This window comes from Phoxinus phoxinus (genome assembly GCF_949152265.1).
Source record: "Phoxinus phoxinus genome assembly, chromosome: 2".
Taxonomy (NCBI): Eukaryota; Metazoa; Chordata; class Actinopteri; order Cypriniformes; family Leuciscidae; genus Phoxinus; species Phoxinus phoxinus.
Genome location: NC_136877.1, coordinates 31,005,591 through 31,020,268, shown reverse-complemented (window position 1 = coordinate 31,020,268; position 14,678 = coordinate 31,005,591). Strand labels below are relative to the sequence as shown.

The 14,678-nt window shown below is 37.6% G+C and overlaps 1 protein-coding gene across 2 annotated transcripts in view; it reads right to left on the bottom strand.

The window, feature by feature from the left end:
- Positions 1 to 12,109: 12,109 nt before the first annotated feature.
- Positions 12,110 to 14,678, bottom strand: part of nkd1 (NKD inhibitor of WNT signaling pathway 1) — a 53,362-nt gene continuing 50,793 nt past the window's right edge. The window contains exons 10-12 of one of the 2 annotated variants that reach the window (XM_079639584.1): positions 13,839 to 13,920; positions 13,534 to 13,661; positions 12,110 to 12,916 (exon numbers count right to left, since the gene is read on the bottom strand). In XM_079639584.1, the coding sequence (XP_079495710.1) occupies positions 12,411 to 12,916; positions 13,534 to 13,661; positions 13,839 to 13,920 (716 nt within the window). In that variant the 3' untranslated portion in view covers positions 12,110 to 12,410. Of the gene's footprint in view, positions 12,920 to 13,533; positions 13,662 to 13,838; positions 13,921 to 14,678 lie in introns of both variants that reach the window. The other variant, XM_079639583.1, reaches the window with a different exon arrangement.

The following is a 14,678-nucleotide window of genomic DNA, read 5'->3' as shown; positions in this document are numbered from 1 at the left end:
GCTCTCCTCTGAATCTTCAGGAAGTTATCCTACTGTTAATTCGGTGACACTTAAAGCCGCCAGTGTATTGTTGCAGATAAGACAAATGGGTGTCACTTTGTTTACACGACAGTTTGTGGTTTTGTGTTAAAAACTTTAAGTTTTAAATATGCAGCTTATGTCTAATAGCCTACAGCGTAAATTGAGTGTAGGCTACAAAGAGTGTTATTTTTTATTGATGGAATAGCTATTGTGTTTGTACTGATTTTCTTCTTAAATTTTCTTCCCATAAAAGTGTAGGGCTATATACGTCAGATACTATTTTTCTCCTGTAAAACCTCCTTTTGCTCAATTTAAAGATTAGGCTACAAATTATAAACACTTTGGTCCCACGCTCCGGGTCTGCCCTGGTCATGCACACTGCAGAGTTTCGGGAGTGACAACAACAAAAATGATCGGAATGATGGCGCGATGACTGACAAAATTGTATCGCGACTGTAAACAAGAAACATATTTTGCCACATTTTCTAGTAATAAAAAGGCATGCAAAACCACATTTCAAACTCAAGAGGGAACCCTAGCATCATGGAAAATTTTAGCCTATTATAGCCTACTTTATCTCAGCAATTGTGTCTTTTTTTCTTTTTCTTATTTTACAGTAAATGATAGGCTAAATAAGTTATATCTTCAGCCTGTGTGTGCGTGCGTGTGTGTGTGTGTGTGTGTGTGTGTGTGTGTGTGTGCGTGTGCGTTTGTGTGTTTTGTAAAGACTATGCCTACTAGGCCTATCTGTGCACGTGCTTCTATAATTTATCAATAATGTTCAAGAAACACTTTTAGTCCGTTACAACAAAGGTTAAGCCTATATTGTTTGATTTGCATAACAAGTCGGCTCAACAGCTTCTGGCCCTAATGCAGTAGAAATTATTATGTTTTGTATAGACTCGGTAGCCTACATACAGCCCGATCTCATGAAAGTCCGTATCTATATGACGAATAATATTTATCGTGCCATTTGTACGCCGAAAATAGTTTTTGCGTGCATATGATAGTTAGGTGCGATAGCCTACGCACTGAAATCCCTTGGGTAGGATTAGGGGTGGTGAGTGCGTGCGTATTACACGCCATAAAGTGCGTAGGCTATCGCACCTAACTATCATATGCACGCAAAAACTATTTTCGGCACGAAAAAAACAACAAAGAAACAACATTTTTGGAGTTTAAATGGTAGCCTACCCTACGAGAAAAAACATCCGTGGTAGGCTATAGATACGCACTTTCATGAGATCGTATTGGTACATCATACTGGTCAGTTATTGCCTTTATGCACTATTTATAGGAGTCTGCAATACAGTGTCATTTAGAGTGTTAGCAATAGCCTATATGTTATCTTCTGATGATGAGACACAGGAGTCAACTGGGCAGTGGAAGCTGCTGTGCAGGTTTGGTGTTCATCCCTTGTGTGGGTGGGCTGTCTGCTTTGATGAGACCAGAGCTGATCAGCATGATGTCTCCATCCCTCTGTCATCCACAGTGTAAAAGACAGCCTATTTTTCTCGTTAAAAATACAAGTTACATGAATTTCTTTGCATTTCAATTCATTTTAATTCTACCTCCATACATTCAAATTTGAACTGCAGTTTTGCTGTTTCTTACTTCAATTTGAGCTGGAACTAGAATTTAAAAGGCATTCTCAATTCATTTCTGAATGATGCACAACCCTATAGGTAGAATTTGAGACCATAAACAATTTTGAACAACAGTAATGGGCATTTTCTTCCACCAAATTAACTGACTGACTTACTCTCCTTAGTGTCTCTCAATGAACGTGTCTATCATGCTGGTGCATTTCTGGCATTGCACTGGACAGAAGGACAGTCATGCAGTGGCCAGCTGACATGTGCTGACAGTGACAACACAATTAGCCAGTGTCTCAGTAGAGAAACAGAGCAGCATGACAGAAGCTGAAAACAGATTGCCTTCAATTCTTATACTCTGCTTTTTTATCTCGGAAGTTGCTCTATTATGCTCAAAACTCGTCAAAAAAAAAAGAGTAATTCAAAAATCTTCCGAGCTAGGAAAAATATTCAGGATTTTAGTCATGAAAACAGAGTTAGACACCCTGTTCAAATCAGGCTTATTGGCATAATATCCAAACAATTGAAAGCAATGCAAAAACATCTTTATAGGCTACCTAAAGTGTGTGTGAGATATATGTGGCTTCTCCAATCTGCCTTTGCCTTTGATCTAATGAAAACATGAGAAAGAGAGTTGTTTTGTTCCTGTATTGCCTGTTGTATTGTCATGATTGCTTTATCTCATATTTCCTAATGTGTGATGATGAGTTTGTCATCTTTCTTATCAGTGTAGAATATAAAGCTCAGATGGGTTTAACAATGACAGATGTAATGATGACAAACAGTGAGGTGCGGGTTGTCATGTTGCTTTTCCACAAAGACTGGGGAACAGAGAGGAGAGTTCTGACAGAAATGCTAATATCCTAATCAGAGAAGAATTGAGCTCCCTTTGCATAAATGTTCTTGTCATTTCAGAATTTGTAAGACTGGCTTGCTCACAAATTGTAAATATTGGAGGACAAAAAGAGATGCAGGATTTTTTACAGTCCCTTCAGCATGATGGGGTGACCTTATAATATATGTTCTTGGGTGATACATGTGAGTGGACGTATACAAGTGAAGAAGCACACATCAGTGTTTCGTATAGAATATATATACTAGGGATCTTCATTTATTACATAAAAAACTCATTGTCATATGGACAATCAGTCAGTAATTATTGGCACAGACAAAACATGCTTCATTTCGATACCGACATAAATAAATAAAGATAGTTTGCAGTTCAGTGAGGGAGTAAGTCAAATGTTGACTCATAACTTTTCTGATGAATTGTGATTGAATTATTGAGAAGGATGCATAAGACTGATTTAAACAACAAGTCTAAATCATATTTTTGATCAGCTCATAAGAGACATTAGTTTGGGATTCAGAAAACAATAGTTACACTCAGTGTTTTTGATTCTCTGAAAATGACCAGTTCATAAGAGGTATTCGTTTAGGAATCAAACTACACTGGTCGTACTATATGGTTTTGATTCACTAAAAAGAATTGGTTCATATGAAACATTCGTTCAGGAATCAGACTACACTGGGCTCTATATTTTTGATTCATTAAAAGAACCAGATAAGAGTCCTTTGTGTGTTTGTTTATGCATGCAGCACCCTGCAAGGACTATTCAATAATAAGACGTTGCCATTACACAATATTTTTTATTGCATCACATTCAGTAGGCCTACAGACAATGAATTCACATTCACAACTCCAGTAAAATATAATTTCTTTTGTCGAGGCACAGAAGAAGCAGCAGTGGAGGCGCATCACTGAAAAACACTACAGGACACACTGCACAAGTAATGTCTCTGACAGGTTTGGTCCATTCATGAAGTATTTAATTAATAACTTCGTGACGGTTCTAAATTCTATCTTGATTTTCAGTAAGGATCTTATTTGACCACAGACAGGCATGTGCACTTGTCACAGAGTGGTTATGGCTGATTGGAAGGGCAGCACACCAGGGAATTTTGGGAAAGGGGGGATCATACCACACTTACCCCAGAGAACATGAAATGAATATCCACTTTTCACAACTCTAAAATAGCCCATCTATATAGATGAACTCTAGATCTTTAAAGCTGGATCCTCGTCTGCCCTCAAAGTGTTAGACAGTGTTCTCTTGGTTGAAATATTTAGTCTACATTAGGCTATTAAAGAAGTGGTTTGCTGAATGCAGTGATCTATTTCATCACATGAAAAGGTAACAACAGCCATAAATTCATATTTCTGTCTGGCACACCTTCATGACATTCATGACAGAATAATCAATTAAAATACATGGTCTCTCTCTAACAAGTTTGGTCTTCTGTTTGATCAGCCTTCAGTTGCATTCAGCCTAACAACACTTCATCACACATCCATTGCAGGACATTTCCAGTTTGCACTCTTTTTCTGAAATAGCATATCAAAGAAACAGGTGAATTGACACTGTTTGAAAGTGATGTAAAACTCTGCCAGCACAGCGGTGGACAATGGCTTCAAAAAGACCGAAGAGGCAAGCTGGTAAGCGATGTCCTAATTGAGTCGAGTCTTGGTGAAATTGGAAGCCAATTAGTGCTGAGCTTAGAGAGACATGCTCTGTCAAAAAGAAAGAGATCAAATGTCTTTCAGAGAGAGAGAGAATGGAACAGAAGAAGTGCCAGAGCGTGTTGCTGCGCATCTGCGACCGCAGTCGCAGGCACAGGCACAGGCACGCGCCTTTATCTGTGTGTTTGTGCGGTTGCTTTTGTATTGAGTTTTAATTGACAAGAAGATTAAAGCTCACTTCTCTGGAGTTTTCAGCGGACGGCTAAAAAGAGAGAGCGAGGGAGTGAGCGATAGTAGTTAGAGGAGGAGTGTGGGGCGTTGTGTGCGTCGTTGAAGGTTAGCTCTGGCTCCCGCTGCGTGAGCACTGCCTGAGATGGGCTACTTGTTGGACATTCATTATCAAACCCTGTTTGGTCCTTTCATCTGCTGCTCTGCAGAGCCCTCCTCGCAAACTACAGAGGCACCTTGCAGCTTGACATCTTTCCATTCACTCTGTACCTTAAACAGCATGCTGCCACATCAAAGCAGACACAAGCCCTTTGATGTTGCAAAAATAAAGAGCCCCAATGATCTACTCAAAACCAATGGAACTTTTGGTGCCTCTCTCTCCCGTACGCTCTCCCTCTCTTTTCCTCATTTTTGTTGGCCACTGATAGACTTCATCAGAGTTTGAGGAAGATAACCAGGGCTAACTGTGATAACAACGGCCCGTTTGCACCTTTGAAAAAATGTGAACAGCATGTATGCATGGAATTAACATATCAAGGGCTATAAGTAACGTCAGATGCAGATAAGCAAAATAATTGGAATGTAATTCAATTAGACTCACACTGTGTAAATGCCATGCACCGTCCTGAGTGTTCTTAGTGGAAAACATCTACAGCATCCCGACAAGGGATCGTGTCAGTAAAATGACAAAGATTGGGGGAATTTTTTTGGGGCAGTAAATAAATGCCTTGCTCATCCACCTTATTTTTCAACACAAAAGTGAGCTATTTTCTGTGAATGTGCAAGACATCCGATTCATTAGCCGCTACAGGTAAGAATAACAAAATGTTGTAAATGGTAAAACTATTTGCACTACACAAACTGGTGTGTTTATGATTGCATAACAATCATCATAAACAAACTGTTTTTGTACAGCTAAAATAACTATGTAGCTGACACCGGAAACCTTGCGCATTCAAGTTAAAAATGTCTGTGTCTGCTCTAACATTATAAAAGCTTTTGACAACCAAATAAGAAAATAAAGAAATATCCATCAGCGAACATAAACAGAAGCTCTACCGAACCAGACGCACAAGAACAAATCTCATTGGTTATTGTGTAACACACGAGAATGAACTCGTTGATTCTCGCACGTCAAGCGAACATGCTTGAGTTTCTTTTTACCTCAACTGATGTGTGAAGTGATGAATGTTTATGTGAATAAAAAACTAAATTCAATCTGTTCATCATATAAAGCGACCAAGTCTCTTCAGAAAATTTGGACTAAACTGTTCAATTGATATCAATTAGTTTTAGGGTACATTTGGAAGCGTCAAAGTGTCATTTGCTGTCTATAGAGGGACAGAAATTTCTCAGATTCAAATTTTTTGGTCAACTAACCCTTTAAATAAAATACCCTCTATCCAGTGCTGCGTGAGCATGCTGTTAGCATGTTAAACCCCCAAAGGAGAAATCTACTGAACCGCAGAAGATTTAATTCAATTAATCATTGGTTTACTGTGCAGAATTAAGGTTATTTAAAAAAAAAGTCCATGCATGCAAGTATCCCAAATGCCCAGCAGAAAATGAATGAAAGCCAGTGGCAACATTTATTATTTCTTACTTTTACATTTCTTGATTTCTATCTTTACACATTTTCAGTTTTAAATATGTACTCCTTATTCTTGTTTCTTTTGAGATTTTTTCAGTTTCATCTTTATTTCTCTTTTTGAAAACATTTTATTTGACATTTTCTCTATTTAAAAACAACCAGTGGAAGACAGAAACACACATTTGGAAGCAAAAAAGTTATTTTTCTAAAGTGGACCATGTAACTTTTTATTGAATTGTCCAGTTGTCTGGGATGTAAAAAAAAAAAAACACTCACATTATGTTGCACATAATGTCATAAGAATATACACATCTGGGACCACCAGTTTAGGTGGACCCATAAATCAGTTGATGGGTCAGTCGTAATAAGACTGAAGAGGTGTGAGTCAATGCTTTCTCACATGCTTTCTCACATATCTCACATAGATCTTTACATATCTTGCACTGATTCACCATGAAGAGATTCCAGAAGCGCGGGTGACTTAAGAGGGAACGCTGTGAAGCATGCGGCTCTAGAGAAATCACAGGAGGAAACACTCATTCAAGACTATAGGATATGCAGGTGACTCATAAATGATCGAAGCAGACTTTGAGAAAGTGAATAGCTTGAGAGGAACAGGGAAAAAAAGCAGGTGAAACATAATCAGAGATAGAGGGTTCATGTAAATCCAATAAACTGATCTGAGAGATAAGATTTGAACAATCGTCCAGATTTATTGGAGCACTTACTCATATCTGTAGCTCATTGGTTCAAGCCAAATGAAGAAGAGCTTTAATGTTCATAAAGGCTTGATTATGCTGTGAAAGTGGGATTTATGGCTAATTGGAGAGACATGAGCCGTGGTCTCAGCAAAGTAACTAATCTCTTCATGATGATGATACACATCAAATTTTGGTTCTCTAGCTTATCAGTGTAAATGTGCCATCTAAAAGGCTGTAATTACAGGGGTCTTGGTTGAAAAACAGTAGCCCTCAGGCATTTTATCTTTCTTTTCTCTCTCTCTCTCCTTCAGAATAATTCACCACAGTTCATTGGCACTTGGGTTCCTGACTTTTATTTATTTATTTTATTTAATGATTTAATGATTCATTTATTTATTTATTTATTTATTTATTTTACCATTTTTGGTTCCCCAAAGAACATTTCAGTGATCAGTTCTTAAATTTATCTCTTTTTTTTATGTGAAGAATTTGGGTTCTGATTTTTTAATCTAATATTTATATTTTATTTAAGCTCTGATAAAATCTTTATTTCAGCAGTGATTTTTAAATAGTTTTAGTTTCAGTAAACAACAATGATCACAGCGTGGAATAAAGAAAAGCCATTATTTAAAAGAGACCCCATATACTATGTATAACAATAACATAATAAAATCAATAACACGGATTCTCAGATATTTTTTATAATTGATTTATAATTGTATTTATATGAATACTTACTTATAATATTGTGTAAGACACAGACACTGTGCACTCTAATAGAAATGTGCAGCCTGAGACATTCACACCTCCATTTACCATCTCCTTCTCAGCTGTCACACATGCCCTTGTGATTACAACGGGACGCTTTTAATCTCAATGACTGTTATCTCATCATACCCTTAACAGAAGTCGATATGGAGCAAATGTCAACAGGGCACCGAGACCTTGAGTGCTACAAACAAACCTCAAAGACAAACGGAGGGAATTTGAACTTTAGCACTCTGTCAGCATCTCGCCTAATTCAATGAACTTGACAGTTAATAAAGTGCTTTATATTCGCCCTTCTTCTCATACATAAAAGCCTACCACACCAATTAGCTTAAATTCACTTTTTTTTCTCCTCTCCCTTTTCTTTTCATGCTCTCGAGCCTGCAGAAAGCGCCATATTCCAATCATTTGCATTATCCAGAGAATCTGCTTTGAAGTTGTGAGATACTGTAAGAAAAAGGGCTCCACTTATCCTGCAGAAAAGAAAAAAAAACGTTCAAAGCCTCTAAATACTCTGGAACAGATGTACATTATCATTGGATTTGCGTTTTCGCCTCTTTGCTCCTGTATGGGTAATAGTGTAACGTGCAGTCGCGTGTCCCTCACATCCTCTGTGTTTAGCATCTCCTCTCAACAGAAGCTAGCACCCCACTGGGCCAATCCGCACTTCAAAGCACTGTGTCTATCTACAGGAGACAAAGCACACTCCACACATATGGAAGCAGCCTCCTCGCTCACGCTCCAGTCAATAGCATCATTTGCTTGCTCGCTCGCTCACTGTCTGTTTGTTTTTGTGACACAGAGATATGCTCTTTCACACCTACTACAGCCCTCACCACACAAATCCAGCACCCAATTTGAAAATGGTGTCACTTTCATGTACTTGTGAAAATATTTGTTGAGTTAAGGAGAAAGAGAGAGAGAGGAAATTAGGTTCTAGTAGCGTTCTAGTAGGCCTAGCTCAAATGTTAGAGCATGGCGCTAACAACGCTAATGGGTCATAGGTTTGAGTCACAGAAAACACACTATGCTGATAATAAATTGATACCCTGAATGCACTGTCGCTTAGGCTAAATGTATATTTAGTAGACAACACTGAAAAGGCTGTTCTGTATTACATTAGCCTAAATATAATTTTTCTGGTCTTTGGTTAGAGATATTCTCTCTCACATTATGCCTTCACAAAATATTTAAGTTGTAATCGATCCACTCAAACCTTATGCTTCATTATTTAACTTCTGGACATAGGCCTATATGTATTCCTATTGCTCTCCTACTGCATATTGTAGCTTATTTATCAAAAATTACATTTCATAATCTATCTTTCCAAAGTGTGGGGTCGGTAAGATTTTATATTTGAAAGAAATTTATACTTTTATTTAGCAACGATGCATTAAATGATCAAAACGACATTACAAAAGTTTTCGGGGTTTGAAAAAAGTATCATGGTTTCTACAAAAAAAATTTTTTAACATTGATAATACGAAATGTTTATTGAGCAGCACATTAGAATGATTTGTGAAGGATCATGTGACACTGAAGACTGGAGTAATAATGATGCTGAAAATAATCAGGGATAAATTAAATTTAAAAACATTATTAAAAGAGAAAATAATTATTTTAAACTGTAATAATATTTCAAAATATTACTGTTTTTACTGTATTTTTGATCAAATAAATGCAGTCTTGGTAAGCATATAGAGACATCAAACCTTTAAACAGATGGAGATGTGTTAGTATAGCCAGTTGTAACTTAAAACTCAGTAGGCTACTTTCTTTGGCCATGTGTAAGACTGCAGCTGTGGGAAATATTTGAAGCGAGACATGCAAACAACATAGATATCAGAGAGCATGCAAAAGTATTTGCACTTAAAAGTGGAAAAAGATGGAGTGTACATGCATGCAAAGAAATCATCAGAAACATTCTCAATTTTTGTAAAGGCTAAGAAATCAGGGCAACCCACTCAGTAAGCAACAGTTCAGCTTTTAATGAAATATTTTCTCTTGGCACAGGTCTGCTATTAAATAAATAAAGCAATTATTTCCATCCATCTATATAAACTAAAAAAAAAAAAAAAAAAAAACATGAAAAATTGTTAGGAAGGTCACAAATGATCTGTACTAGTGTTCAGGTGAGGCATGAAATGCTACCACATTGTGTTATTTATATACAAGCCTCTCCATGAATCACTTTCTTTGAGTCTGAGGGAGTGTGTGTCATCCTACACACTCAATCGCACCAAACAAAAGCACAACATAAATCGAGAAATGTTATAGGTACAAATGGCACTATAGAAAATAGCCGATCATTCGGATAAATAGCGCAGAATCAGTCTAAAACACTGGTATCACCACAGCGGCCAACTCATGTTGTACTTACAACCATCAGGCCACAACTGATCCTATCAGACATCTATACAATACCAGTGTTGAAAGATAAACAAGAACACTGCAGGACATTCATGAAATATTATTATAAAGGAACCTACTGCCTACTGTGCATTTAGATGTTTCGCACATGTGCCGTTTTTAAACTTTTCATTTACTCATGAAGCCATGGGTTGGTTTTAGCAGCAATAAATGTTTAAGTAATGCTCAGAATCATTTAAAATGGTAACATCTCATGCTATCTCAGTGTAAAGAGAGAATGAGAAAATGAGAGGGAGAAATAAGCTCCACCACAGCACACATGCATTCCCCTGCAACAGCGAGACTGAGTGAAGGTTACTCGCTGCAATGAGACCACCCTGAAGTTGCAGGTGGGTTTTCCAGATCTCGTGTAGTGTGATGCTCTCACATTTCCAACATCCTACTGAGCAGAAGAGTCAACTGATCCAACTCTAAACATATTAGGAAGTTGAACACGTCTCATCACTGACAAAATTCTCAATTTTGTTTGATTGCTGTCCATGTTGAGGCCAAAAATCAAAAGTGCCAAACTGTTGTGTTTGTGTGTTTAAAAATCAAAGAAGAGAGATTAAATCAATTATATCGGACTCACTTGGATTATTAAAACACCTGCTGTGAGTTTCAACACACACACACCTGCTTGAGTTTGAGCGAAGGCTTCTCTGTTTCGTAATCTTCCGTAGGGCTGGTTTCAGATGCACACGCACTCATTAACTCTCTGTCAGTGGGGTATTGGTGAGTTATGGGAGGACTGGAGACTCCTAGGCGGCGATACTGTCATCCTGCCCCTGAGGAATGAGACAGCTGCCACACACACACACCCTCTAGGTGACTTGGGATACATCGAACCTAAAATAGATACATAATGTACTATTTAAATGCTGTTTAAAACTGCTGCAGGGAGCAGATGAACTCCAAATCAACCAGACTTGTTTTCTCACTTCAGCCAATAAGTGAGCACTTCTGAGCTAAAGGCACTACCATACTGTCTACTACAAGATCCTAATTCAGTCTGAAGACATATTATCGGATTCTGAAAGAAATTAAACAGTCCCAAAGGTAATTCTCTATCAAAATATCCTTACAGTTCAGTGGTTTACTGCTCCCTTCAAAAAAGATTATATCGTCTGGTCAAATCAATGACTCAATTATGAACAAATTAACCTGAGAAATTAAAATACTATTTTTCCTTGGCAGAACAGATTCCTTTACACTTTAGAAGGTCAAAATATGACAACTTGAATTATCTTATTACTGACCTGATAATAAGGAAAAGTTGAAACCACAACTAAACAAGCAGAAGATAACATATGTATATATTGGGTCAAACAATATAAACTCTATTCAAAGTTTCCCAATCTTTTGATTTGACTTGCCATAAACATGACAGGAATATGTTTTTCAAATAAATAATTTTTTAACAAATTTCAAAACATTATTATACAATCATCAGAAGATTATTTTAAGATCTCGTATTGTATGATACACATAATAACACCATAAACTCTGATACCTAGTGGTCTTACAATGCAATTAGCTTAAAGTTACGGGGATAGGAAAACACACAAAAAGAATAATAAAAAAAATTAATATAAATGTTTCCGTAATAAAGCTTACAATGGATTTAAATCCAATACATCTCAACATAACTGCAGATTGGTGGCATATTAGAACATACAGACAAATAAAAATAAAATCTGAATAATAAAAAATTATATCAATAATACCGATAACCATAATAATACTAGAGGTAGCAGCTGATTATGATGCTCTGTTTCCTTCATGTAGATTGGTAGAGTGTAGTTCTCATTTTGTCCTTCAACAAAGTCCTCTCTGACCGTTTGAGCGTCTTTACAGGGTCTGTCTGTACATGTGTCCTGTATTGCATTTTTAAAGGTGTTGATTCAGATCTGTTGTTTCGGAGAGAAGCTCTTCATAGATAAAGTGTCTTGAATGCAATGGCACAAGAAGTGCTTTTCAAGTGGTCTTCAGTGAAAAAAAACAAACAAAAAAACAGGATAAGTGTAAAAAAAAAAAGACACCTTAGGCACACAAAGAGCAGATCCACACACACACACACACACACACACACACACACACACACACACACACACACACACACACACACACACACACACACACACACACACACACACAAATTACAAAACCAAGGAATTGTATTCCTTCAAAAGTGGTTTAGCTATTTGACAATTCTTCATTTAACAGGGCTGACCACCTTTTCAACCAAACAGACCAATCAGATAAGCATTATGAGAGAGAGAGAGAGAGAGAGAGAGAGAGAGAGAGAGAGAGAGAGAGAGAGAGAGAGAGAGAGCCCTTGTGTAGAACGTAAACCTGTCCTAAGCTGACTAGGCCTACATCAACACACATTCAAAACAACACACATGACCTCTCACACACTTATATATACAAATGTGAACAAACTGTCTGCCACTTTGGCATGCACATGATGCCTTGTGTCCTTCTCAGCCTCAATGTGACCATAACCAAGAATATTTAAGATCATTTGTTACATGTTTCTTATGTTTCTTCTTATTTATAAGCGGTTTCACTCTTCAGGACTGATAAAAGTGATGATAGTGATGATGATGTTCATGATGATGATGATGCTCATGCCGCTGGACCACCTGAGCTTGTCCTCCTTCATACAGCAACAGACTAGGCAGATCCCTCACATGCTCTTTCTCCACTACCGGGCCGGACGTCACGGTCGGCCCCAGAGCCCGATAGTGCAGCCCTTCTTTAGGCCTCTGCTTGTGCCGTCGGTACGGGCCTGAGCTTTGGTGCGGAGGGGTCTGCTTGGGGACCGCTGGGGGAGGTGGCGCTCCTCTCCTCATCACCCGACCAGCAGAGGCCTGAGTGGGCGGTGGGCGGTGCGTTTTGGGGGAACGGATTGCGTGTGTGTGCCGGGTGAGGACGGCAGGAGGATCCGTAGAGATGGTCTGTGAGCGCCGATGGTGAGCGGGGTAAACGTGGCCATTCTCTGGTTCTTGAGATCGTGAGCGTGTCTGATTGGATGAACGTGTGGTGTGGTTGGGTTTTGCTGGTTCTGTGGCAGGAGCTGCTAAAGAAAGCACAAAATAGTTATTTTAATAGTTATTATTACAACCATGTTAGGTATTCATCACCACACACACACAATATATATATATATATATATATATATATATATATATATATATATATATATTAGGGCTGTCAAAAGATTAATCACGATTAATCGCATCCAAAATAAAAGTTTGTGTTTACATAATATATGTGTGTGTACTGTGTATAATTATTTATATAAAAACACACACAATCATGCATATATTTAAGAAAAATTGGTTATATTGGTTATATAAAATATTTATAATAATATAAATTATATAAATGTATATACAGTATATAAATGCAAATATTTCTTAAATATATGCATGAATGTGTGTGTATATTTAAACATAATAATTATAAACAGTACACACATATATTATACAAACACAAACTTTTATTTTGGATGCGATTAATCGCGATTAATCTTTTGACAGCCCTAATATATATATATATATATATATATACACACAGTACACTACAAATGCTGAATCACACAAGACAGATCCAATATTCAGGTGTAAGTAGGGCCTAAATGATGAAGATGTATTGGCTCCATTTACTCAATGTAAAGATCCAAGATCTTACCTGTTCCAAAGCGGGATGTGTAGTTCTCAATGCCGGCCAGGTCAAGGTAATGGTTTCTTCTCTCCAAGTTCTCATCCACACAGTTCCGCTGGCAACCCTGCTGGTTGTGGTGGTCAGCATGGTAACGCCTAATACAGCAACATTGTGTTGAAATGACTGCAAGTACATTGCTCTGACATTGTATACACAAAGCAGGCTTGAACCAATCATTGTCCATTTGTCAATTTCTTTAAAGCTTATATTCTTTATGTTTTATGTAATTCCAGACACTAATGTGTAGTGTAATAAGTTCATTTTATAATTACCTAAGAAAAGCTCTTGACTTTTTATCTGAAGGCTTGGAGTCCTCAATGCACTTTTCTCCCTTGTGCTTGGGATGGGGAGTGTCTGATTGAGAGAGAGAGAGAGAGAGAGAGAGAGAGAGAGAAAGAGAGAGAGGATGGGGGGGGGGGGGGGGGGGGTCTTTATCAAAGTGAACGCTGTTGAGTTGCACAGCATCACACACGCGCACATATACTGCAGCAGCTTTAAAGACCAACCAAAATAAGAAAGAAACCTTTGTTCCCTGTTTTCCATTTACTTTGAAGGTTCATAAAAGAAGAAGAAGAAAAAAAACAATGCTTCATTTATTCTATTTTGAACCTCAGGCCTCATATAAATCTAAAAAACACACACTTGTGAATTTGCATTAAGACAGCTGCTGTTCAAAGACTCTTCTCTTTCAAATACATGACGGGTATAAATAGCCCAAATGACAGCACTAAACAAACAGAAACACTTCTGTTTCTTTAGAGTACTTTCTGTTCACCATCACATTGTTTTTTTACCAAGTTACACAGTAAGAAAGTGGCTAAATGTGGATATATTTATTTTTCAAACAGCAAAAGACTTTCAGAGAGGGATAAGATAGCACTTTCCAAAAGAAATCCAAAAGCTCAGGGCTGCAGAGGTTTGTGTTGTTTCTCCCTCTCGTATTCTGCCTTTGACTATGAACTCATCTTACAAGATATACAATGACATGGAAGACAGGGAAAAGGAGGAAGGCAATGGTGTAGGTGGTAGACAAAAATTCTGTCATTATCTACTCACCCTCATGTCGCTTCATTGTTTTTATTTTTAAATGGAGCACATAATTTGGTATTTAA